Genomic DNA, 24,447 nt, shown 5'->3' with positions numbered 1-24,447 from the left:
TAGAGTAGTGAAGAACCCTTACAAATCATGGTTACCTTTTTAAAAGCTACATGTGGTGCCCTCTAGTGAAACATCACACTATCTGTGTGAACGCTAATATATTGGAATATATTGTGGATATTGTGTCAATTTGTCCATTTATTTCACTGTATAACACTGCTTTGGCATGTCCACAAGCAAAAATAAAAAATAAACCAACAAAGGTTACAAAGAACTCAAGAGTTTATTTCTTCTCCAATGAAGACTATTCAGAGGAAAGCAGGAAAGAGTTTACCAGACATGTACATCCAGTGTAAATACAAATGTTTGATGAACAAACTTCCAGTCACATTCAGCACAAGATTCACTTAAGTCTCAGAGTAACAGGACTCCAGTGGTTGTTCCTCTGCAATGTCTAAACAGTTGTTGGGTGGCTGGACCAAATGTGATTGTGTTACAAACAACTAAACAGATATTTGACTGAAACAAAACAACTTGAATAGGGAAATGCACCAAGTGAAATACTACAACACCAACCCTCCATGCTATAACCAACGACTTCCAGGGAACAGTAATCATATTCTGGATGAAGAATGTGTTATAATTCAAAATAGAACAATAAAGTGTTTTAACAAGGCATTTAAAATCCATGATTTTTCAACATTCACCACAGGCAAAAAAGGCTAATTTTCATGCCCCCATTGGTCCAGGGATCAAAATAGCCTTTTGTGGAACACAAATGTCTGTAAACAGAACTGTTTTGGGGCAGAAATAGAGCGCAAACAACACCACCACACATTTATTTGGCAAATGACCATCATTGGTGGTCAATTTTTCCACTTTAAGAGTCAATAATTAATGGGATTTATTGTTAGAAATAAATGTTAAAAGACGAAATTAACAAAAACCAAGGTGCACTATATTCATGTTTCATAAATGTATACTTCTGCAGAGAAAATACTAGCATCATGTTTATTCTAACGTAATGGTCTTCCACTATATAAGTGGCATTTAGAAAGCCAAAAGTGCTATTTCATAAACTTGGTAAACAGCATCCAAGGAGTCCAGAGTCTAACCCCAACAGACACATACTGACTCAAAATGATTTGAAGAAAGAAAATTTAAAGTGTCAAATGGCTCTAAAGAACATAAAATAAGGCAGAATAAGGCAGGTGAGAAAAAAGGCTTAAAATGGAGAGAACAAATAAAAAAAAGCAACTGTCTAAGTGCAATTTAGCACAGCACATTTTGAAATGCATAAAAATGAGAAAACTAAGAAAAGTGTTGGGGACAAATACCCCCCCCCCCCCCCCCAAAAAAAAAAAAAATCACGACGTACTGTATGACTCTTCTCTCTTAAGAAAGAAAAGACCTCCTTTAATCCAAAAGGAGCTATTAAACTCTGCATAGTCAAAAGTAAAAAAACAAAACAAACAAAAATAAAAAAAACATGCATGATTGAGTAAAACAGTCTATTTGGAAGTAGAACTTATGTAGCGTGTTAATTTTGGAATTCCCCTACACACTTTTGAAAAAAATATTAAATCAACATACTACACCCATTACAGAAATTAGTCTGTGGTTCCTTTACTGTAATTACATCTTTTTTTTTTTGGGATACAATATTAGTAAACTAAGGGTGTACTCACACTAGGCATTCTGAACCGTGCCACAGCACGTTTGACCCCTAAAGAATGGTTCGTTTGTTGACTAGAGTGAACATTCTGTGCTACGCCCGGGCACAGTTCGTTTAGCCGTCCCTGGCTCGGTTGGAAGAGGTGGGCCAGGGCACGGTTCGGTTGGGCTTGGCACACATGCAGTGTGAGCGCTAACCGTGCCTAGTGTGAGTACACCCCAAGACATTTATCTAACCAGTGCCAACATACTCAAAAAGGCATTAAATACTTCAATAACATCAGGGCTCAGTGACAAGGAATGAGAATATATTATCAAAACCAGCTAATCCCTACTTAGTTTGAACAGTCCTTTATTTTTGCACATTCGTTTTATGGGTAAGACTGGTGATTTTTTGTGCTTTAATTATTAAATGACAATTCTGTCATTATTTATGCACCCTGACATTGTTCCAAACCAGTACGAGTTTCTTAAATGAATATTCTGCCATTTCAAAAAATAAAAGACAAAAATTAACAATCAAAATACAAAAGATAATATTTTAAAAGCATGTCCGACTGTTTTTAGTCCTTACAGTGAAAGCCAGTGGGGTCCACTGTTGATTTGTACCCCACTGACTTTCATTGAATGGACAAACGGAGTTAAAAACTCTTCAAGAATCTCTTGTGCATCTCGCTAAAAGGAAGAAAGTCACACCGGTTTGGAACAACATGAGTGTATGATAACAGAATTCTCATTTTTGGCTAAACTATCCCTTTAAACAACTGACTTTCATTGGAAGGAAAAGAGCAGCTTGGACAATCTGCCTAAATATCTCCTTTTGAAGTTTAAAACAACATAAGGGAAAGTAAACAGCAAGATGTACATTTTTTTATGTGCACTATTCCTTTAAAATATGAAGTTGTACCTATGTGATAAGTTAAGTTAAGTTAAGTATCACAAATACTGAAAAGAAAGTTGGCGCGCCCCAAAGGAACAATGTGGCCGGCAGTTACGAGCTGCTTTGCGCATATGGATTTCGGTTTCCTTTCCCTCTTAAATCACATCTAAAAGCTCTCAGCAACACTAAGTGCAGTGTTTCTTTGTGCAAGGCCAGCGGTGATGCAATTAAGTGAAAATGGTGGTAAGTTCAGAGACGGTTATATGGTCGGACTACACACGGATCACACAAAGGAGTACCAGCTCCTGTTCTGACACACAAGTAAGATGCACAACAAACCTATAACCTTATAAAACAAGACCCATCCAGACAAGCACTTGTGTAAGATTATGGTATGCTGTTTGAGAGAACATTATATAAAATACATAGAATCTAAAAGAGAATATGAAAAACAGTTTCTTTGCAGTTTCTCCATCGTTTTGGATTGGAGATGGGGCGGACAACTTCTGGAAGCCATCGTCTCCATATAGGGGTATGGGATAGTGGTACATTAAGGTTAGGGCTGTCTTATGGACTACCTTATGTCTTATGTTGATCCGGGTGAGACTATGTCTCTGGGTTTGTGACTGTCGTAGCTGCTGTGGAACTCATGATCTTCATGTACTGAGTGTGAATGGCATCAAAGGCCTCGTCCCGATGAATCATGGCACCAAACACTAGAGGCTGTGGAAGAGACAAGTGACGAAATTGTTAGTGTACATTCACACAGATTTTGGCGCTGGATGGTGTCTGTCTGACATCAGAATTGAGTTCACCAGGTTAGCATAAAAACTCAATCAGTTCAGTATGATTCACAGTTGGCATGAATATAACCCAGTTCAGTAAGGATTCTATTGGCTGAAAGAACATGTAATAAATACTCAGTTTGGTGACTAATTAGAAATCCAACATCATTTTGTGTCATCTTTAATGTGACAATTACCATCTTCGATTATGTCTCATATCAAATTATATAACTAATGCTATAAATGCAGTTCCTCATTCAGTTATTTCTGTTAGTGTGCAATCTAAAAAATTAGCCTATTTGCTTTTCCTTTAGCTACAGTGGTGACACAAATGACCCATGATTTGGAGCCATATACTAAAATGTGCAAAGAAACCTGTCAGAAAGAGGGGGTGGAAATGAACTCTAGTTCACAGCAAGTGTGAAAACGGCCTTGAAAAAAAAAAGAAAAAAAAAAAATTCCTTAATACCCTTACATTAAGAGCTGGTAAATAATTATATAATAAAAGTAAGAATATAGAAAAGAAAAATGGCCTGTGTAGCTTTTCTATTAAGTAAATGAAACCTGTGTGCAAAGATACTTAAAGTAAGCTTATACATTGTTACAAAAAAAAAAAAAGAAATTCACTAAAATAAATCCAGCTCTTTTGAACTCTGTAATCAAAGAATCCTGGAAGAGTATTACACAGTTTCCACAAAAGTATTAGGCAGCACAACACTGATAATAAAAATTTCTTGAGCAGCATATTTAAATGATTTCTGAAGGATCATGCAACACTGAAGACTGATGTAATGACTGTTGAAAATTCAAATTACAATTACAAACCGTAATAATTTCCCAATATTGCTATTTTATCCGATTAATGAAGCTTTGTTGAGCATAAATTAATTATATATATATATATAAAAATATATATAAGTGCTGGGCAACATTTTTTAAATCGAGATTAATCGCACGATTGTCTGTGATAAATCGCGGTTAATCGCATTATGCACAAAATTCCATAATGCATTCAAAACGTAGTGTATTGTGCACTTTTTTATTTAAAAGTACTGCTATGAACAAAGGTGCAATAACATTTGGTTTGCAAACACTTTAAACAAATAAGGTATTTTTTTTAAAGCAGTATTCCTTTTACATAATAGCAGTTAAAATAATTACTTTAACATAACATTAATGTAAACAAATTAAATATAAAACCAAAGCTATTTGCCACTGCCAGGGCATTAATGTTTTTATAGAAAATATTTCAAAGTTCGTTATAGAAAAACAAGTTATGCTCAGAGTCCAGAGCCTTGATCATAACATTATAACACGCACCTTCCAAGTAGAGACCTGCACTATCGTGGGACCCAATGCAGCACAGTGCGGCGCGGGACAAGACTCGATGGGCAAGTGCGGGTGGGTAGAGACTCATGTGTGTGGGATGCGGGAGAATACGGGTGTACTCACACTAGGCAATCTTGACCGTGCCCGAGCACGTGACTTACCTTTAAAGTGGATGGCGTTGTAATTGAGATCCCCATCCCAGATCCAGGCAATACTGACAACACTTTATACTGTTAACAAGAGTGGAGAATCCAGTAAGATACTAAGCATTCAATAAAAACAAGTCAACAAACATTAATAAAAGACCTTCTGAATATCCATGATGTCTTGGAGCTTGATGACTTTATTTTTCTTTGAGGATGCCGCCCGGGAGCTGGAGCTCTCGAAACACAGGTAACTAAAAACACATACTCTTATTATGAGGGAATGCGTTTTGCCTAACAATGCCAATAGGTCTCTTGCCTTATGTATGACAAAATATTTACACCTTTGATTAGAGAAAATGCAATTTGTAAATACTGGCATTTAATGCAATGTTGCTGATTCTGCAAAAGGCCCAAAAACGAATAATTTGCAAAACGAACAAAAAAAAAAACACTGCTATTCTGCAGTGCAGGTGCATACTTTTCTGTGACATAGAGGACACCATTGCGGATGTAGTCGGTCGGCATTTTTCTGTCCCTGTTGATCAAGCAACATCGCCATCCATTCTCGCACACTGTGAATCAAATCACACTCTTTTACAGTTTAACAACAGCAAATACATAAGAAAGTGTTCAAAGAACAGCGTAGTTTCTCTACCCACCTGGCAGGGGGCGCTCATTCTCTGACAAGTTGAAGACTTCATGAAAAGGCCCTCTTTTGGTGTTGTAGGCCCGACCGCTTTCCTCCTCACGGCCAATCCCACATGACATCCCGGCAGACTGATTACCGCGCACAACCACTGGCTGGATCTGCTGTGAGAAACACGCGAAATGATTGATTTAGGAGCAGGAAGTGCAAGTAAAGCCCCAGAACTGCAAGGTTCCTCCGTGCTGGTGAAGGATCAATGCTTTCCCTTTAACGCATAACCAGATAAAGAACAGAATTGATCCTAGATCAGCACTTGAGGGCCCAAACAGCAGCACCCATGTGGGGGAAGCTTGTCAATCATTATTAAACCACTGTATGCTATTGAGCCAAGCAGCAGTGGTGACCTAGCAAAGTGAATGATGGTCAGAGGCTCAGCTGCATGTGGACTCCTGAGATCAGCTGGTGCCAGATTCAGTTCGATGGGCTGGATGCCAAACGGTAGCAAGGGATGCCTGGAGGGTGCTGAGGACCAGTGCAAAGCTCAAAGCCGGAGTTAAACAGCCTCTTATCATAGATGCTACCACTCACCAACACATTACCAAGATATTAGTTTATTTATGTGTTAGAAGTTAGGGGTTGAACAAGACAGATGTCTGTTGAGAAAGATTTATGGGCATTTCTTCAACTATGGGCATTTTTAAGTCATAGGAGTTGATTTTCCTCAAAATGAACAGAAGAACTTTGTTATACACCATAAAAGTAATTAAAATTAAAATTTAATAAAAAATAAAAAATAGAAAAAAAAAAAACTACAACAAACAATAAAAATTAATATCTACTGTTGTTGGAATGCATTTTTATAATTTAAAATTAAACTGATAACATACAATAAAGATTAATATCTACTGTTGTTGGAATGCATTTTTATAATTTAAAATTAAATCCTTAATACATTATTATTATTGATAAAAATATACAAAGACTGAAATAAACCATTTTAACATCTAATTGTCTTACGAACACTACTACTACTACTACTACTAATAATAATATAAAGAATGAAAAAGCTATTTTTAAACATCAATTGTGTGAAAACTTTATAACAATAAAAAAAAAATCCTGTTTATCATGTATATCTACATTGTTAATAGAAAAGTGATAAACTACTATTTTCTAAATGTCCACAAGACAGGTGGCCACAGTTGAAGAAACACCCTTATATTTGCAGAAAACAAGTCTTCGTCGTGCATCGAGAGTGCGTCTGCAAATACAACATCTGCAAAAAAAAAAAAAAAAAAAAAAAAAAGGTTGCCTAACTAATACAACTTGACTTAAATGTAGCCTATTCAAGTCCAGTGCTCAAAAATGACAAAAACCTGGATCCAACAACCATACTGAAAGTAAATGCATAAATCATTTAACTTTTAATCCAATTTATCTAATCCCAACTTAGGCAACTGTAAACTAGCTTAATTAAAAATGTCAGTGTGGCAACACCAGAAGAGCCAAGCTTTTCAGAGTATCTAGCCACTTTGAGACATTTATATACTCTATGAATACAAAGAGATGATTATTTCCTTTTAATAAATCAATGAATACAAAGAGATGATTGTTTCCTTTTAATAAATCAAACATCTCCATAAAGTGTCATTTGTTCCTAAAATTTGTAAAAGCTTGACTTCTCTGATGTAGTCACCGCTTCAGAATACTATTAGGCCTATTATACTAAACTATAATATAATATACTACAGCAGAGCAAGTCTCAGATATAAACCCTGCATGTCACACACACTCACACACAGAATATCTACACTATCATCTTGTCTGATGACGATGGATCAAAAACATCTAGGTATTGTTCTTTACATTCTTGTTGACTTTTTTGTGCAAATTAATGAGAAGATGCATTCTGAAATAAATTTTTTTGATCCAGTCATCAACAGGCATTTTCATTGTCATATTGCATAATCCTGACAACACACACACATATATATATTAACACACATACGCAGGACCAGCCATTGGTGGCAAACACAGGCACTGTTGTCAAACCAAAGGCCACACTAGATCCCTACCTTTTCAAACCCAGACAGCTGAGAGAGGAAAAATAACAGAATAAGCATGTGACAGACCATCACACAAACCAAAATACTACTAATTATTAAACAAAAAAAGGATTTACATTTCCTCTGTTGCCTGAAGTTGTTTAATAATCATGCAGACACCTTTACACCTTGCTCTGTCCTTCATTTTGCTCATTTATTCCTTTATATTAGTTTTAAAATTTAATTTGGTATTATGTTTATATAATCTGAGATGTATGTTACTAGTACCGAGATAAAACTCTTATTCTACATAAACTCTTATGCTATATAATATTTATATAGCAACATATATTATGTTACTATATATTCTCAATGCCATCTCAGCCACTCTTGAACTAGAGCTGTATCTTGGTTAAATGAAGGCTTCAGACTACAAAAGGAAGCCACTGCTCATTTTCATTCATAACTGACGAGCTCCTCACAAAAGACACATAAAGAGGAAATCACGATTAATATTTTACAAGCTTTTCGAATGGGAATAATGAGGCTGCAGACGTGCACGGTTTCACTCACCCGTCTGTTCAAAGTGGCATTGTTACGCTCTTTGAGTTGTGGGTCTGTGGGTAAATTGCTCCATACAATGTAGGGTGTGTCGTATTTGTCCCTCAGTTTAGGGCAGCTTTTGAAGATGAAGTCAATGATGAAGAATTTGATGCCAGCATAGACACCTATAAATTTTGTAAATAACAAAAATTAGAGACAAAAAAACCAACTGAAAGGTCATCATGGGTCAAACTGAATTTCATACCAATCATGAAGCCCAAGAGTTTATATGGCAGCAAACAGGAGGTGATGAAGGCCAGCCACAAACCAACATACAGCTTCTGTGTGATTTCAGGCTGCACCCACATGAACAGGCTGCAATGAAAACACAATCATACATGTAAACCTTTTTGTAATTAAACATCCTTTTAACAGGACAGTACTAACAAAATATTATCAATATCATGGTATGAGTAATTTAATATTAATACATTTTAATTACATACACATAAACATTACAATCTATTTCATAATAGTACTTATTTTCACAATAGTGAAAATAAAACATACATACATACATGCAATTTTTTTTTTAAATAATCCAGGCAATTAAATAATTTAGAAAAGTCACATTTAATTAATAAAAATATATAAAATACTGTTAATACACGTTAAAAAATAATAATAAATAAAAAAAATGAGACTATTCTTTGTATTGAATTTTAAAAATCAGCCCAAAAAACATTACATGCAGAACCGAATGACGCCTCAACCATCACACAGTCATCATACACTGTCATTCCACCTATCCCCACAACTCAATATCTAACATACTCACTTTTTAATCTTTTCCAATACGTCTGCCATCTTTCCAAATAGATTCTGTGAGAAAACATGACTTGTGCGTCAAACAGCTTTATGTGTGAAGCAAAGCAAAAGGTGTCTGTATTACACTGATATCACAGCTAGATCAAGGCTTCAAATCCCTTACCTGTGCTTTCTGTGCAACATCCAACACTAACTGAAACTTCTCTGAAACCGTAAGATCTTCCTTTGGAGGTTCCTAATAAAAAGAACAAAGCATCAAGGCTTTAATCAAGTAAATTGTAACAACTTACTAATGCTAATCATTCGAAATGAGGCTTATATTTACCACTGGTTCGGAGACCTCAGGCACAATGCTCCACTGTATCCTCCAACCTCTGAAAACACAGACCAGAACAGTTTCAGTATGTATAATTCAAAACAATTTAAGCCAAAAAAAAAAAAAAAAAAAAATTTAATTTCAGGATTTAAATGTAACATTTAAGTTTCTAAAAAATGCAATAGTTAAAAAATTTAGTTTTAACATCTCTTTTTAAAATTATTTTCTAACTGCATTTAATAAATCCTTTAATGCTAAATGATAATTAAAGGGATATAAATTCTGGTTCAGATCCCATGTCATTCAACCAGCACATGGATTTGTAAACTAGTTGTGAATTTAACCAGAGATGGATTATGTCAGACGTACTTTGCTATGAAGTAATTCAAGGACAACCTTAGAATGGCTAAAAATAGAAACATGGGGATAACCCAGCCATGCCAGGCAGCATTCATATAGATCTGTGGAAAAGATGAGAGAGAAGACATTAAAATTATAGACGGCAAAGCCAAGTCAGCTGTCATACAGAAACAAGTGGTGGCACTAGTCATTCACACATTTGTATTTGATCACACTGACCGATCGTAACCGATCACATTAACATTAGTTTAACCTGAGGCAGGGCTTTCTCCGTTTCTGGTGATGTACAGATAACAAAGAGCTTGGCAACATGTTTTGTTTGTTTTAATTATGGTAGTAAAGCAGACACTTTGGACCGAATGGCTACATAAACATGATAAACAGTGATGAATAGTGTTTGAGGGGTTTGTGTGGGTCGTGCTCACAATAAAGGCGATGGCTGACGTGTAGACAGAGTGCCAGCTGGATAAGGCAGAAAGGTTCCTCATGAAGTTAGTTACAGGCTTAGCACCCCGTTCTGAAAACACACACATCAGAACACAATCAGTTTCATGCCCGTGACACAGCAGAGGTGATGGGAATTAAAACACAGGCTAATTGGGTATTAAAATGGACTGTAATCGGTTAAAATATCTAGTCTTATGGCTTGGAAGGGTTTTTCTGGGATGCAGTATGAAAACACTCACTGAGTCGTCTCATATTTTCAGTTAATCTGCAAAGAGGAGAAAAGAAAATTAATTATTTAATGAGATCCGTAGGGAGGGTGAAATTATAAAGCCAGAAATAGCATGAAATTTGAGACTCTAAGCTGAGCTGACTACAGTAAAGACTTGAGGCTGAATGTCCTACCCATCTCAACATTACAACACTTTTAAAAATATAATGCAATATAAAAATACATTTTCATGGTTCCATTAAAACATTTGTATATTTTGAAAAATATGAATGTCATGTTAGTTTTCTTTTCATAAAATCACAATTAACTGTAAAAATTAATAAAAATTAATTTTTTTGTTTGTTTTTAATAAAAATGTTTTAAACTAAACATGCTTTCTTGGAAATGTGTAAAAAAAAAAATTGTAATCATTAAATTGAACTAATTTTTTCTCATGTCTTTTTTTTTTTTTTTTTTAAATAAAAACCACAGAAATAATATATAAATTATATAAAATTATAATATATAATTTTAATATATTGTAAAATAAACAGAAATATTTAAATAATCATGTAATGGTGTGTAAATGACTAAATTAAGGTTTTTGGTACAAGTCTGTCCATGGTTCGGCTTCTTCATAGAAATACCTCCTTAAAATACAACAAATTACATAATTCAAAAGCACTAGCTAACTGGAATGACCCATTTATGGCTTGAATGGTTCTCTGTTCATCCTCCCTTCAAAACCTGCAATTATTAGTCTAAACAAACCAAAGCAGGCTTTGCTTGGGCTGGTTACCTTTTAGCACTTAGTGGTTCCTCAGTCTCGACTGTATTCTCCTCAGGCTGAAAGCGGAAATCTTCGATATAAACACCAAAGCGCTCATAGAGCCATTTCCACAGCCGAGAGCGTAAGGTCTCCTTTTGTTTGTCCCCTATCAGTCCACAAACAAAACACCACTTCACTGAAACATAATCACAAATGGTAATCCGTGCAAACATTGCACTAAAAAGAAACAAACTGCTCATAGAAAGTGACACTTCTAGTGCAGAGAGATATTTAGGTTTAAAGAATGGTGTCCAAATTAAAAGGAAGCCTGGTTTGGCCTTTTTTTGGGGATGTTTAATCACAGGTAAAATTAAATATGAATGTTGTTGACAAAGTATCTGAAGCATGAATGAAAGCGATTGTCAAAAGCTAAAATCCTCTAGCAATCAGATGAAGTGATGGATAAACTATAATCATATTCCTCAAATGGACTTTGGAATAAGGGCGCTGGTTCTCATTCACTAATAAAGTGTTCAACCACACAGTGTAAAACTGCCACACAAAATTTCAGGCAGAACAGGTGCATTTGCAATTCAATTTGTTCTTCTCATTTTAAAGTTGATGAATCCGGATTATTCTAAATGAACGACTGTGTGTGCGCAGCTAGTAATTACACAACAAACATCCTAACCATCTCTATGCAAGAACACACACAGTAAGAGTAAAGCCAAATGAAACACAAACGCATCTTATTTAAGTCTAGACTACATGTGATCATGTTTTGGATCACTATGCAATATGCATTCAAAAAAAAAAAAAATGCATTTTATAATATAATGCATTTTATTTTTGTTACTCAGAAATAAGACTTATTGTATGGAAACCTAGTTATTAATTTTCTAGTGATATTGTTTATATAAAAATCTATTCACCTTATGTAGCTTTCCTTTGCTAAATAGTCTACAGATATAAGTACTCTGCTAGAGAATAAAAGATGACCGTGTTGAAAAAAACAACAACAAATGAATAAGCCTGTAGGGGCAAAACAACAACAGTGAATAAAGATCAAAATTTCCGTATGAATGTGCAAGGAACGACTAGAGCTCTATAGGGAGGATAAACTGAGATTCACCTGTTCCATTGACAGAAGTGACTTGTGGTTTTGGAGGTGGAGGTGGTGAATCTTCTAGTCTGGATCAAGCATACATTGTTTTACTTGCAATATACACTAAAACTGAACAGATGTTTGTTAATGTAGAAAATGCAGTTGCGTGAAACTTCCATACTGTGGAAGAGCATCACCGCTCATACCTGGATCTGAGAATTTCATTCATTTTCTGTTCGAGATCGACACTCTTTGATTTCTCTTTCTCCAGTTCCTGCTTCAGGGTCTCAACATTTGTCTCCTCTCTGAGCTTCTTCAACTCCTCCTCTGTGAGCAACACACAGGGAAAAAAAAAGAGTTTGTTCAACTGGGTGATTGAAAGACTGAAGTCACATAAATCAGCAGTGGTGTGGTTCCACTGGAAACATTCAGCATGCTTGAGGTTTCTTTGCTGCAGACATCAAATACACAAGTAAAAGAAAGATGAGTCAGCTGGTCGCTGTTGCAAGATAAACCCAGACAGCATGATCAGTATCACCCTGTTCAGGTTTATTTTGCAATAATACTTATACTTTATACTGCTTAATATATGCCTCTGCATGTAAACAAACAAACAAACAAACAAAACATGAAATATTGCTTTAATATCTATGAAAAGAGACCGCAGAGTGATAAAGGCAGATGAAGCTCTAGCACAGCTAGTTTAGCACCATTATACAACTGACCAATCACAATTAGGTATTCCTGTAATAAGAGAGCTGTGTAATAAGACAAAATATGATCATATCATCATCATCATCATCTAGATGCAGGTAGAAAATAAAATAGGCATTTATGATTATACAATACTGTATTATCGGCACATTTTCTGTGCCAGCTGCAAACAAAATAAATAAAAACAAAAGAACAAACAAAAAGCAAAAACAAACAACAACAACAACACACTTTAAAACTGCTGAAATCATTTTTAAAACAACAAAAGAACAAAAAAAAAAAATACAAAACAAATAAAAATAACATTAACAACGACAACAAAAAACTATTTAAAACTGCTGAAATCATTTTTAAATACTGTAAAAAGAATAAAATGCTCCTATTACCCGACACATAATCAAAGAAATCTGTACACAACAAAAATTAGCCAGAGAGTGTTGGGAGGTGGAGGTGGCCTCTGCCACAAAACCCTTTCACTATGCTTTTAGAGTAAGAAAAAGCTAATGACTAAACATGCCAGTAACAGAGGTGTGTACCATTTTCTCAATGACAATTCAAATTCTGTGAAAACCCGCTGTGCTTTCTGCAGAATCCTAAATTTCTGAAGTCATGCTGAATCTCAAAGATAACACTAAAGTTAGTGGTGTCACAGGACAGGACGCACAACAGAGCAGCCAGAGGATTTAAAAGACAGCACAGGACCATTCGTCCTTTATCATTCAAAAGGTAAAATATATTGTTACAGTCCTAAAATAAAAAAAAATACTATGACATCATGTTTTCTGAAAACACCTTTCTGCCTCTTGACTGAAAAAACACAACAGTCCTGATGAAGTAGTTTGCCCACCTGCCCTCTATCGCATACAATACCTGCCTCGAACACAAGCCCATTTTCATCTATAATTCAGTAGCTCCTGCGTCTCCCCCAGAGGCGCTATAGTCATGATAAAGACCCCCTGCTGCTGACTCAAGGGCAGGTGTGCTAAAGAGATGTCTGAATCCAGATGATCAGTGCAGACCCCAGGGGTCATCGCTAAACTCTCAAATAACTAACTATCTAATCTCTCATATTATACTTTAAATAAAAAACAAACAATACAATCAAAAAACAACAAACAATATGCCACAATTTTTATTAGTTTAATAATTTAAACGACTATAATATATATTGTGTGATAAGCGGTGTAATAAGATACTTCAAATATGATACTTCAGTTTATGTTATGGTATAAAACTGAAAATAAAAGATTCATCACCATGCTTACATATAATCTGCACATTTTTTTTCTATGGCAATTGTGGGGGAAATTCATTAAAATAGACGTCAAGGTAAACTGTGATACAACACACACACACAAATCTAAAAACAAACAAAAAAAAAAGACAAACAACAACAAGAAAGAACCAAAACAATAAAATAAAAAAGCTATTCAAATGTGTTAAACACACTCAGAAAAAACAAAACAAAAAATGCCCCCCCCCCCCCCCCCAAAAAAAAAGAAGAAGGATACGCCTTTTACATGCCGTGAAGGGAAAGGCATAAAATATCACAGAAAAATTATACGCCTTTTACATGCCGTGAAGGGAAATGTTTAGGAGCTTTACATGAACAATTTTGTGAATTATGTTTAAGCTTTGTACATTCTGGTATCCAACCTTACTTTCTACAGTTAGTGAAATGTGGCAGAAATAATCATGCAAGCAGATATTCATCCTTGCCATGCTAGAAACAAAACTTTTTTGTTGAAGAGTACAGACGAGAAAATCCAATCAAAAAAAAAATAATTTAAATATAAAGGATAACCAAATTCAAACTGTACTTTGACTACTTTTACACTCAGGTTAATTAAATATTAAGGAGCTGCTTAGTCACACTGTACTTTGACTACTTTTACACTCAGGTTAAAGGTAAAGGTGTCATTTTCTTTGCCACTAGTAGCACCAAAGAGAATGGGGGAAAATATAAAAAAAAACTAATTTTCATAAAATTAAAAAATAAAATAAAAATAATAAATCACTTAATTTTAATTTTATTATTTATTTAAACTAATTAAATTTTTTATGTCAGTTATTAAACAAAAAAAGTAATAAATTTTACTTTGTCAATTATTAAATGATAAAGTAATTGCATAATTAACCCATAAGCAATCAGCACATTGTTCAGGCAGTAACTAGGTGGAAAAAACAGCATTAACAAAGGAATCTGGAAAACCATAAAAATGCAAAGCCATAAAAGTTCTCTTTACTAAAGCTGTGTGCAGTCTGGCTGCCCTTTTTGAGTGACACATACGAACTTGGGCCTACGTTCACATTAACTTGCTAAAGCAGAAAAGGCTTGGTGGAAAAAAAAATGGCCCATCTGCATCAAAGAAATTAAGCATATGAAAGCCTTTCTGACTGACAGCATCCTTTGCACAATCAGCCCCTGCCAGAAAGACTATGGACACAATCTTGGAGGCTACCCAAAACCGTGGACCAATGCTAGCTCATCACTAAGCCACCTGATTAACATTAGTATGAGAAAATACTGCAATTAATGCCCTTCGGAATTGACGTTGTATATTTTTGTGTTATTTTCTGACTGAGGAAGTAGTCAATAGCTGTCAGCACAACTCTATTGTAAAACTGAGACAGCTGCAGCTTCCAAAGTGGTCACATCATATGATCCAAGAACAGTGATATGATGGATGAGAAGCATGAAGATCTGTCTTATGATCTTATAACTATTTTTTACTGGCCACTGCCATACACCAACATCTCAAACTAGTTTATTTTAGTCTGTTATTTAATTACACACACTCATATAAGAATTAAACTAATAATTATTAAAAAGATTTTTGCTATAAAGTATTACATAAGGTAATAACAGTAGCAAATTTCACCTCATTTATAACTATATTTATTTTGCAATCCTACTATATGCATGATTATATGGTTGTTTGCATTTTATTATTTACATTTACCTTGTCTTTTTTTCTAGGCTTCCTATCAAAGATCAGTGATCCATTTTTGGGTCACAAACCACAGATCTACAGGACAGTCCAGATGTGGAAAAAGCACAAAAATAGCATACAAAACTCTTACAACATCTCATAAGCCTGAAGCAGCATCATGTATGGGTTTGAATCACCTATACGCTCTGTTACTAAGTCAAAGATTCATCAGGTTTTGCCTTTTTTTCTAAACAGGGAGGTTTCAGTTGTATAACAAACTATTAATAAGTCCAGTCTACCTTTATGGGCAGCAACAGTTTGGCAGTCCCAGTATGACCTTTTGCTGCTTTCCAGTACTGCAGTGCTCCAGGGCAATGAGCACACACACACAGAGGCTCTAAAAATAGACCAGACACTCCCAACCTCCTAATACACAACTAATGTTCTGTTTAAAGCTGCTGTATGTAGGATTGAAAACTAGTGGTTGAACTAGGTATTGCAGTCCAAATTCAAAATATTGGAGAGGGTTTTTTTTTCACCAGGCCCCCCCTCCTCAGACTTGAGCACACAGGTTGCCAAATTGATGACACCAACAGGAACGAGTGTACATGACGATGAATGAATTGAAACGTGCTGTGTTTTCCGCCAATTGGCAACCCGGGGTGCCGAAATACAATTGGGTAAACTGATAGTGGGTGGGCTTCACAAACCAAAACAGAGACCGACATTCCGGCCCTGAACGCACATTTTCAAATGAGAAAAACTGACTGTAGCATTGTTTTTCAGATAAAAAAAAAAAAAAAAAAAAAAAGGACTGGCTGATAGGAAAGCACATAAAACTGAAAGGCAGTGGATGATTCATCAAGGGATTGTTAATTAAAAGGTACTTATCAGTTATTTACATTTAAGCCAATATAATGATTTGGGAAACTAAATTATAACAAAATAGTATCATGCATTAACATTCTGAAAAAGAAAAAAAAAAGATTATTTTTTAGAAAACGTATGTTAGATCTGTTGTATTAGTGTGTGTGTGTGTGTGTGTGTGTATGAACCCCGTGGAGAGATAATCTCTGTTGCTGAGAGTCTCACTAATTGAAAAGTGGTACGGGTCAGAGGGATCAGCTGTAGACATGCTGGATTTATCGCTGTAAGGTGCATGCAGCTCTGGTCTTAATGAGAGTGATCTCACTGCACTGCTCATGGAGATAAACCGACAGACACAGTGAGCAATCACCTATTTAGCTTGTGACATATTACAGATCTGCAGACCTGAGAGGACAAATCACTTTTTCCTGAAGAGCTGTTCTAACAAATTCTGGATATGCAAGTTAAAACTTCATTTTGAAACAGAACATGTTAATATAATATAATAGCTCTGTTTCGAACAAATTTCAAGGTATCACAAGTGTGATCATAGGTAAGCAATCCAAGAATGCATTGCAAAAAATTCAGTGGGGAAAAAAAAACATCCAAGATTATGAACTGTGTTAAGAGACATGTTGACTCTAAACAGATCTGTATTTTCTTAAATAATTTTAAACTAAAAGTATATATCTATAATTTAATATGAATATTATAATTTTATTAAGGCAGGACACTACAGGTGAATAGGTTAAATATTACATTTAAGAGACATACAGTATGCGATGAATTATGCATTCTGAACATATTTCCACAACAGAAATTTAAACCTTTAATAAAGCGAGGCTCAGAATTCTTGCTTCATTTTGTTGACATAAGAGTTAAAGATTTTATTTTTTTTATTACTCCATGAATCAAAAAAAATATTATATTATTATCTTTCCACTAGTCTGAAAGAATCTCAAATTACATGTGCCTGAGGGAATCAATTATAATAAATAAATTACAAATATTAATTAGTAATGTAAGGTCTGCCCAGAAGTCCTAACTGAATTGCTGAAAGTAGCCTCTAGCCATATTAGGAAAATATTACATATTACTGTTCAGAGCTTATAGCACAATGCCTCAAATGACAATGGGTATAAAGGGTATGAAAATTATTTTTTCAGTTACTTACGAAGAAAGTGCTTTTCCAGTAAGGCTACCTCCAGGTGACCTTTAACCTCATTGAGTCGTTCGGCATCGCTCATCTTGTAGTCCTGGATGGAAGCAGCTGACATGGTGAGAGTCCCTGAACCAGCCTGGAAACAACCAGTAAGAGAAAATATGAGAAGCTTAGGTTCACAGCCAAAGCTTGAAATTGGCGTGGGATTGTGCATAACTCTACTGATTCCCGCAGTTTCTGCGCTTGTAAGTCAGGAAATACAAATATTTCAGCATGAAAGACGTTCAGGACAGATGACGGAATGTATCATTCGCACATGCTTTTGAGTCTTACAATTTTAAATATTCAAGTGCTCAATTCAGTACTTGTGTGCTCCCTGTGTGAGACCACTTTCTGTGAACTTACACCCAAAGACACAGCTGAGAGCACGCGACTACAGAATGAAGTTGTGTTGAGCACTATTGGGAGTAAACAGCCAAATACATACAAAATTGTCAAAATGCCCGTCTTGATGAGTATTCATGTAAACAGTCGATTTATACTTAACATTGTCAGCATATAGGCTATTAAGTAAAAATTTTTTTTATGTGTAACAGTTATGTCCAGAGGTCTTAAAGAGACAGCAACCTAAAACCTGCTACTGTCTGACATTATCAGTATGACTCTACATTATAAATTGGAAAACAAATTTTAAAGTTAAACAGATTATTTAATAAATTTTAAAAAAAACAAAAAAATACACTAACAATATCAGTATGACTCTACATTATAAATTGGAAAACAAATACACTGGGTGATGAAACATTTAGGTTGGATGATTGACGTTTAAAAATGTCTAAAAAATACCCTAACTCCCCCCTCAAATTAAAAACATCCCCCCCATAAGAGCCACCTAAAGGGGGAATTCCCCTCCATTTTTCAAAACGAAACTCAGGCCCTGACACCAATGACAATATTAAATAACTGTTAAGGTTCAATTAAACATCAGAATGATCATCTAATGAACATTTTCTTTAATTGAACAATACAGAATATGGCCATGTTGGTGTCTAATAAGTGGTATCCATTAGCACCTGTAGCTCCAGCCTGCCAGAGACATTACAGCATCGTCTTCACAGAAGTTCAGCATAACCAGGATTCGTCAAATTACGGCTCTAGTCACCAACCGGACGCCAGTGCTTCAGCTGTAACCATGGTGACTAGCTCATGATCTCATAGAGAGACAGCAGATCTCTTAGGTGAGCTTTCCTGTAATTATCAAATTATATGCAGCAAATGCAATTTCTTTGAAAATGTGCTTGGACGGGGCGGTCCCATATAAAAGCCCTCAATAACATCATTTTGTCAGAAACTGTTTTCCAATCAGTTCTTTTCTTGTAAAATGTCATGCTAAACATTAAAGGTCAGTGCAAAACACAGGGCGGCATCAGAAACAAATGGCCACAGGAAAAGATACTGTAGCTTTACAAAGATTGTTTTTAAGCCTAGAGCCTGTGGATGTGAACGATGGAGGGCAGTCTCAGCTGTAACAACAGGAAGAGGTAATTTATACCGAGAGAAATACAGTGAAGCAAATGGATGTTTGGGTTGAAACTCCTTCGGGAATTTGGCTATCTGCCTCTTCGTGCAACACAAAGAGAAACTAAATGCAGACTGGAAGCAAGCGACGGGAATACATGCTTTTTTATTACTACTATAATTAATGATGTTAAGCAGTATCTGCTAATAAAACTCAAACAAATTTGATTAATATTCAGTTAAATACATTTAACTAAGACTAAAATCTATATAAACCCCAGAAAAAAAAATACATTAATTAAATTGAAATTAGTTATGCATTTACAGTCTATGGTCAACTATTGCATGGGAGCCAACAGATTTTCACAGAAATCCAACAGATTTTTTTCAAATTTTGTCAAAAAATAAAAATAAACTGATTAATAAAAAAATAAATGTTAAAGTGAAATCTCATTCAAAACCCATTTTATTTGTGGAAAGTAAAAATTAAGAGCTAGACTTATTTTGGCGCTTTTACCAGTCCAGGATTGATTGGATGGCGAAAAGTTGGTGTAACATACCAGAATAAGCAGATCTGAATTAGTGATGGGGAGATCCCACGTCAAAAGTGAACAAAAGAGACTCGGACTGGAGAAGAAATTAGGAAGGTGAACTAATTACAAACATGTAAACCTTGGCCAACACAAAATGATCACTCTCACTCTCTCACTTTTTGCTTTTAAATAATGCACCGAAGAATTATTCAAAATAAGACAAGGAATGGAAATTAAGGACTAAATGAAGTCAATTTTGATTTCTTTCTGAATGGCTTTCTAGGACTATTTTGAAATCTTCAAAATAGAGGTCAACAATTTTTCACAATCATATCACATCTCTAAATTTTTCTACCGAGACAAACAAAAACAGTCACAGAGGAAAAACCGTCACTTACAGGGTCTCGCTGCTCTTCTGTTTCTTTGATGGAGCTCCGGTGTTTTACTGGGACGTCGTCATTACATTCGCTGTCAGATGCAGTGGGGGACTCGGCAAGGTCCAGGAACTCATCTCGCTTCGGTCCTCTGAACCTTATCTTATCCAATCGCTTTAGCATGTTCAACACAGAGATCTGTGTCTTTATCTTAACATGGCAGGTGTCAACCCTGTAAGGACAAGAGCAGATTTTAAGTCACCGTGTTGAAATGAAACTGCAGCAATGAAGAAACGTTGCACAATTGCACAATACGTCTTGATAAATATCACTATTATTTAGACCAATATCTGGTTTTTCATTTCTTAATTGCACATGTTGAATAAGAAAAGTACCATAAAATGAATATTCTCACTCTTTTTAAAGGCAAAAACATACTTCATTTTGTACGCTATCTTATTGTCCAAGTGAAGCCCAGCAGTGGAGTAAGACAAAGCCAGTCATTCTTGGCAAAAGAAGTCGGCTCAGGAATAATGTGCAACTGACAGTCTCTCGCTTGCACAATAATAGTCTGTCTGCACCAGGTACTGAGAGGCAATAATAGGCCGCTTGAACTTTCTGTGAGAAACTGCTACAATCTCAAAGAGATCAGCTGATGTCGGACTAGTGTGGGGCAGGACCCTGTTCTGTATGTGGGTCAGAGGTAGGACATTTCGGCTCATAGCGAGAACCCTGTACACAGATGATCGTGAAGGTTTGATGCATGAGGAATACCAGACATTCATGTCAAATCTTCTCTGGTCTATATGTCATTGTTAATCACTTTTATGTCGATCCAAATTTGTTTTACTTCCAATCTCTGAAATAATCATTTAGGCTGGTTTAAAGTTTTTAATCTAATAATTTTATTTTAGCTTCATTTAAATTAATAAAAACACAACACAAACACTAATAGTTTTAGTTAACAATAACTCGGTTCCTCACACAAAGCTAACTTTAGAAGAAAGCACCAGTTTTAAGAACCACATTTAAAATACTTTTATGGTGCTTTTGCATGCTTTTATTTATCATTGATTGTAACTATTTGGAAATAAGAAGCTAGTACATTCTTCAAACCGTTTCCTTTTGTGTTTCACTAAAGAAAATTAGTGAAGTTAATTAGTAATGAAAGAATTTTCATTTTGGTGTCTGTCCTCTTAATCCTAATATGTGCTGATTGCTACCCAATGGAAACAGTATATTTGGCTGTTAAACTCGTGAAAAGATGCAGGTCATGAACTATTGTGCTCTTCCTCAGGCAACGTCTGAATGTCTTTGTACATCTAAAAAAAATTCCCTGAGTATGCTGAGGCTAAAACACTAACAGCTTTGCAACATGTGACTGGATTATATATCCAAAAAAACTCTCCAGGAACCAAAAGGCCCACGGTGTTGTACAAAATAACGCTATTGGTGTTCCAAACTCTGCATTCCCTGCAGTTAGTTGACCTTACAGCAAACAAAGCAGGCCTGGGAACAAAGCGGCCAAATGCGTGCCAAGACACTCAAAACCTCAAGTCCAGCTCTAATTTCACTTCCAGAGCTCAGACATCATGCTGTACATGATAATGACAGGACTGAGGTTTAACGCCAGCCGTCCTGTTCTTTAGTAGCCTCAGTTTGGCATCCAGTGAATTAGAAAGGGACTTTTTTTGGACAATAAGCAGACATTTCATGCAGCTTTCACAAGGGAAAGGGAAATAGCTTGATCGGATGATATTTATCACCCGTGTCTAGATTTGTCAGAATGCACCATTTTATGAGAAATTATTATAGGGTTTTAAACATCAAAACTAATCATGTCCTCTTGCTACAAAACTTTTGCTTGGGCAAAAGTACTACAGTAAATCAGGGCTACAGCACAATAAAAACATCGTTTTCCCACTTATCTTCTATAATGTAAAATAACTTCTTTAATGCGACAGTTCAGCCAAAATGACATGATCTTAAGTGAACCAGGTTTGAATGCACACTTTATAGAAGAATACTTCATTTCAAATGTCATAAGGGTGAATAAACAATGACAGGGCTGTGATAGTTTTCATTTGAGGCAGTGTTATTTTAGTATTATTTATATACTGTTAGATATAGACACTTTTACCGTATTTAGAAATATCATGAATTAGTGTTTTATTATTATTTCAGTTTATTTTAAATACAGTTTTAGTAACTTTAAATAGCTGCCGCCTCATAAAAAAAATAAAAAAAATATCTAAAAAAAAATACACACAAAAAATCAAAAACACACAACAAGTGGTTAAGCAAGCTTGATTTGTTCAGGGTGGAGCATGATTTTAACTTTCCAAATCATTTTCACTTTCCAAGAGCAAGAGAGATAATACTATGTTCTAAACTTAAAATCCTCAAGCAATCAGATTTTAGGAATGGAATGATGTTGTACAGTTTCTTAGTGTCCATGACATAATTATCCACATAACCCAGCTAATAAATACAGTATGTGTTCTAAGAACACCTTGCTAATGCTCTTAAGTTATATTAAAAAAAAAAATAATGAATTCTGGGAATGCCAACTAACATTGATAAAGTTAAAAAAAAAAAAATGTTAAGCCCAAAGTACACTTTGGTTTTTTGGGTATGCATACAATGCAAATGTCATCATTAGTATAGTACAGATTTTCCTAGCCGCACATTCAAAGTACGCTCAGCTTGCACATCCAAGAAAAAGGCAACACTGCCTGTTGTATCGCTGTGGAAAAATTGAGACAACAACAACAAAAAATTACTGATGATGGTAACAGGTTAAGATACTCGCAGCTCTAGTTTAAACGAGTACAAAGATATTCTATTGGTGATTTCTGAAGAGATCCATTGCAGACACTGAGCAAGGACGAAACTTTCTAGTACGCATGTGTCGAGGGCCTGTGTTCACGTCCATAAAATAGAGTATAGTTTGGCCCTGTCCCAAATGGCACCCTAAACCCTCGAGGTGTTCCACCGATTCCACATTTTCGTGATGTAATGCCTCTTTGATTGTCGGGTAGAAGTCTGCTTAGTTTATATTAACGTTATATTAGTTCTGTTAACGTTATTAGAATAAGTAACTTTAAGAGAACCTTGCTAGAATATTAGCCAAAGTTTTGAGAACGTTCCAGGGAATCTAAAATTAACAAATATGCTTAACATAAGAAAAAACAACGTTGTTTGACTCTGCTTTATTCTGTTAAAATGCATAACCTAATTCTATATTAACACGCATTACAATTAGCCTAGATACATTATAGTACTGACGCCACCGAGCGACTCCCCTCTCGCTCTCCCCGACTCTGATAAGGAGGTTAGCGGTCATGCTGCTCGTGCTCTGTGCTGCGTTCGACCACATCCTCTGACATCCTGTTAGTAGACATCTCCATCCCCCAAACTCTCTCCAAACACCATCCACCCCTATTGTCATACCCTCTGCAGCCTATTATCTGTCAGCAATGTTTTGCGCATTTACACATTACTCTACGTGTACTGCAGACTCTAGTTAAATAATATCAACAAGCATTATTGTTAACACAAAAGCTTGTTTTATTCCCACGCTGTTCCAGGGTTTTGCATCTTCATCACCTCACCGTGTAGTTCAAGTTGGATCTCATCAGTAAAACATCGATGGTTGCACCATCAATAAATTGCCGATTAATGCCTTGACCTAAAAGCCTTTCTTCTCTAGATCGAAGCCGTGTAGAATGGCGGCTTGCGTGTGGAATATATTTAAAATCGTTTTCTTACCTCGTCTTGAGGCTAAGGGATGGTTGTCACATTAAGCTGCAAAATATATTAATTAAAACATATGTACAGAAAACGTGCTGCAGCTGTGCGAAACAACAAACAATGTGGCACATTTGCACGAGTGTAGCGCGCGCTGAAATCAGTCTGAGGATTCGAATTCGAACGCAACAATGTAACAAAAGCTTCTTCATCCGATACATTTTACCACGCGCCCCACCCGCCACTGGATTAACAACCAGAAATGGGAAGAAAGTTTTTAACCCACCTTGCACGGAATTCGTAATTAAGTTTCATTAACAGCAAGGCATGGATATTTGAGCTTCGACCCGCCCCGTCGCCACCTGCTACCAGCTCGATAAAAAACGCGGCGTAAAATGCCCGAGCGGACACATCTATCTACCAATGCGATTCTCCGAGCTGTCAGATGTTATTCCCAGCGTTATTTCGGATTAGAATCGCATGCAAACGGCAAACCATCATTTGGGGCTTCGTTTCAATCTTTTGTTGATATCCAGAGAGACTCACACCAGGAAATTTCGTCAATGACAGCGAAA

At 35.7% G+C, this 24,447-nt stretch overlaps 1 protein-coding gene across 6 annotated transcripts; it reads right to left on the bottom strand.

Annotated features, from left to right (window-relative positions):
• Window positions 1–204: 204 nt before the first annotated feature.
• LOC109051067 (GRAM domain-containing protein 4-like) lies at window positions 205–24,447 on the bottom strand. Of its 6 annotated transcripts, none has more exons than XM_019068602.2 (20): window positions 24,159–24,447; window positions 20,147–20,354; window positions 17,710–17,833; window positions 12,228–12,348; window positions 12,049–12,107; window positions 10,947–11,082; window positions 10,179–10,204; window positions 9,918–10,009; window positions 9,502–9,593; window positions 9,142–9,190; window positions 8,980–9,051; window positions 8,827–8,870; window positions 8,254–8,363; window positions 8,019–8,173; window positions 7,476–7,493; window positions 5,414–5,564; window positions 5,233–5,326; window positions 4,915–5,005; window positions 4,770–4,838; window positions 205–3,217 (listed from the first exon to the last, which is right to left on the bottom strand). In XM_019068602.2, the coding sequence occupies exons 1-20, from the start codon at window positions 24,185–24,187 to the stop codon at window positions 3,101–3,103; spliced, it is 1,857 nt and encodes a 618-aa protein (XP_018924147.1). In that variant the 5' UTR covers window positions 24,188–24,447; the 3' UTR covers window positions 205–3,100. The 6 variants fall into 6 exon arrangements, with proteins under 6 accessions (XP_018924147.1, XP_042571346.1, XP_018924151.1 ...); XM_042715412.1 differs by having other exon boundaries at window positions 5,414–5,561; XM_019068606.2 differs by lacking the exon at window positions 24,159–24,447 and adding an exon at window positions 23,894–24,129.

Source organism: Cyprinus carpio, chromosome A25, assembly GCF_018340385.1.
Source record: "Cyprinus carpio isolate SPL01 chromosome A25, ASM1834038v1, whole genome shotgun sequence".
In the NCBI taxonomy this organism is placed as follows: domain Eukaryota; kingdom Metazoa; phylum Chordata; class Actinopteri; order Cypriniformes; family Cyprinidae; genus Cyprinus; species Cyprinus carpio.
The sequence above is the reverse complement of the archived record's forward strand: the minus strand, read 5'-3'. Positions and strand labels throughout refer to the sequence as shown.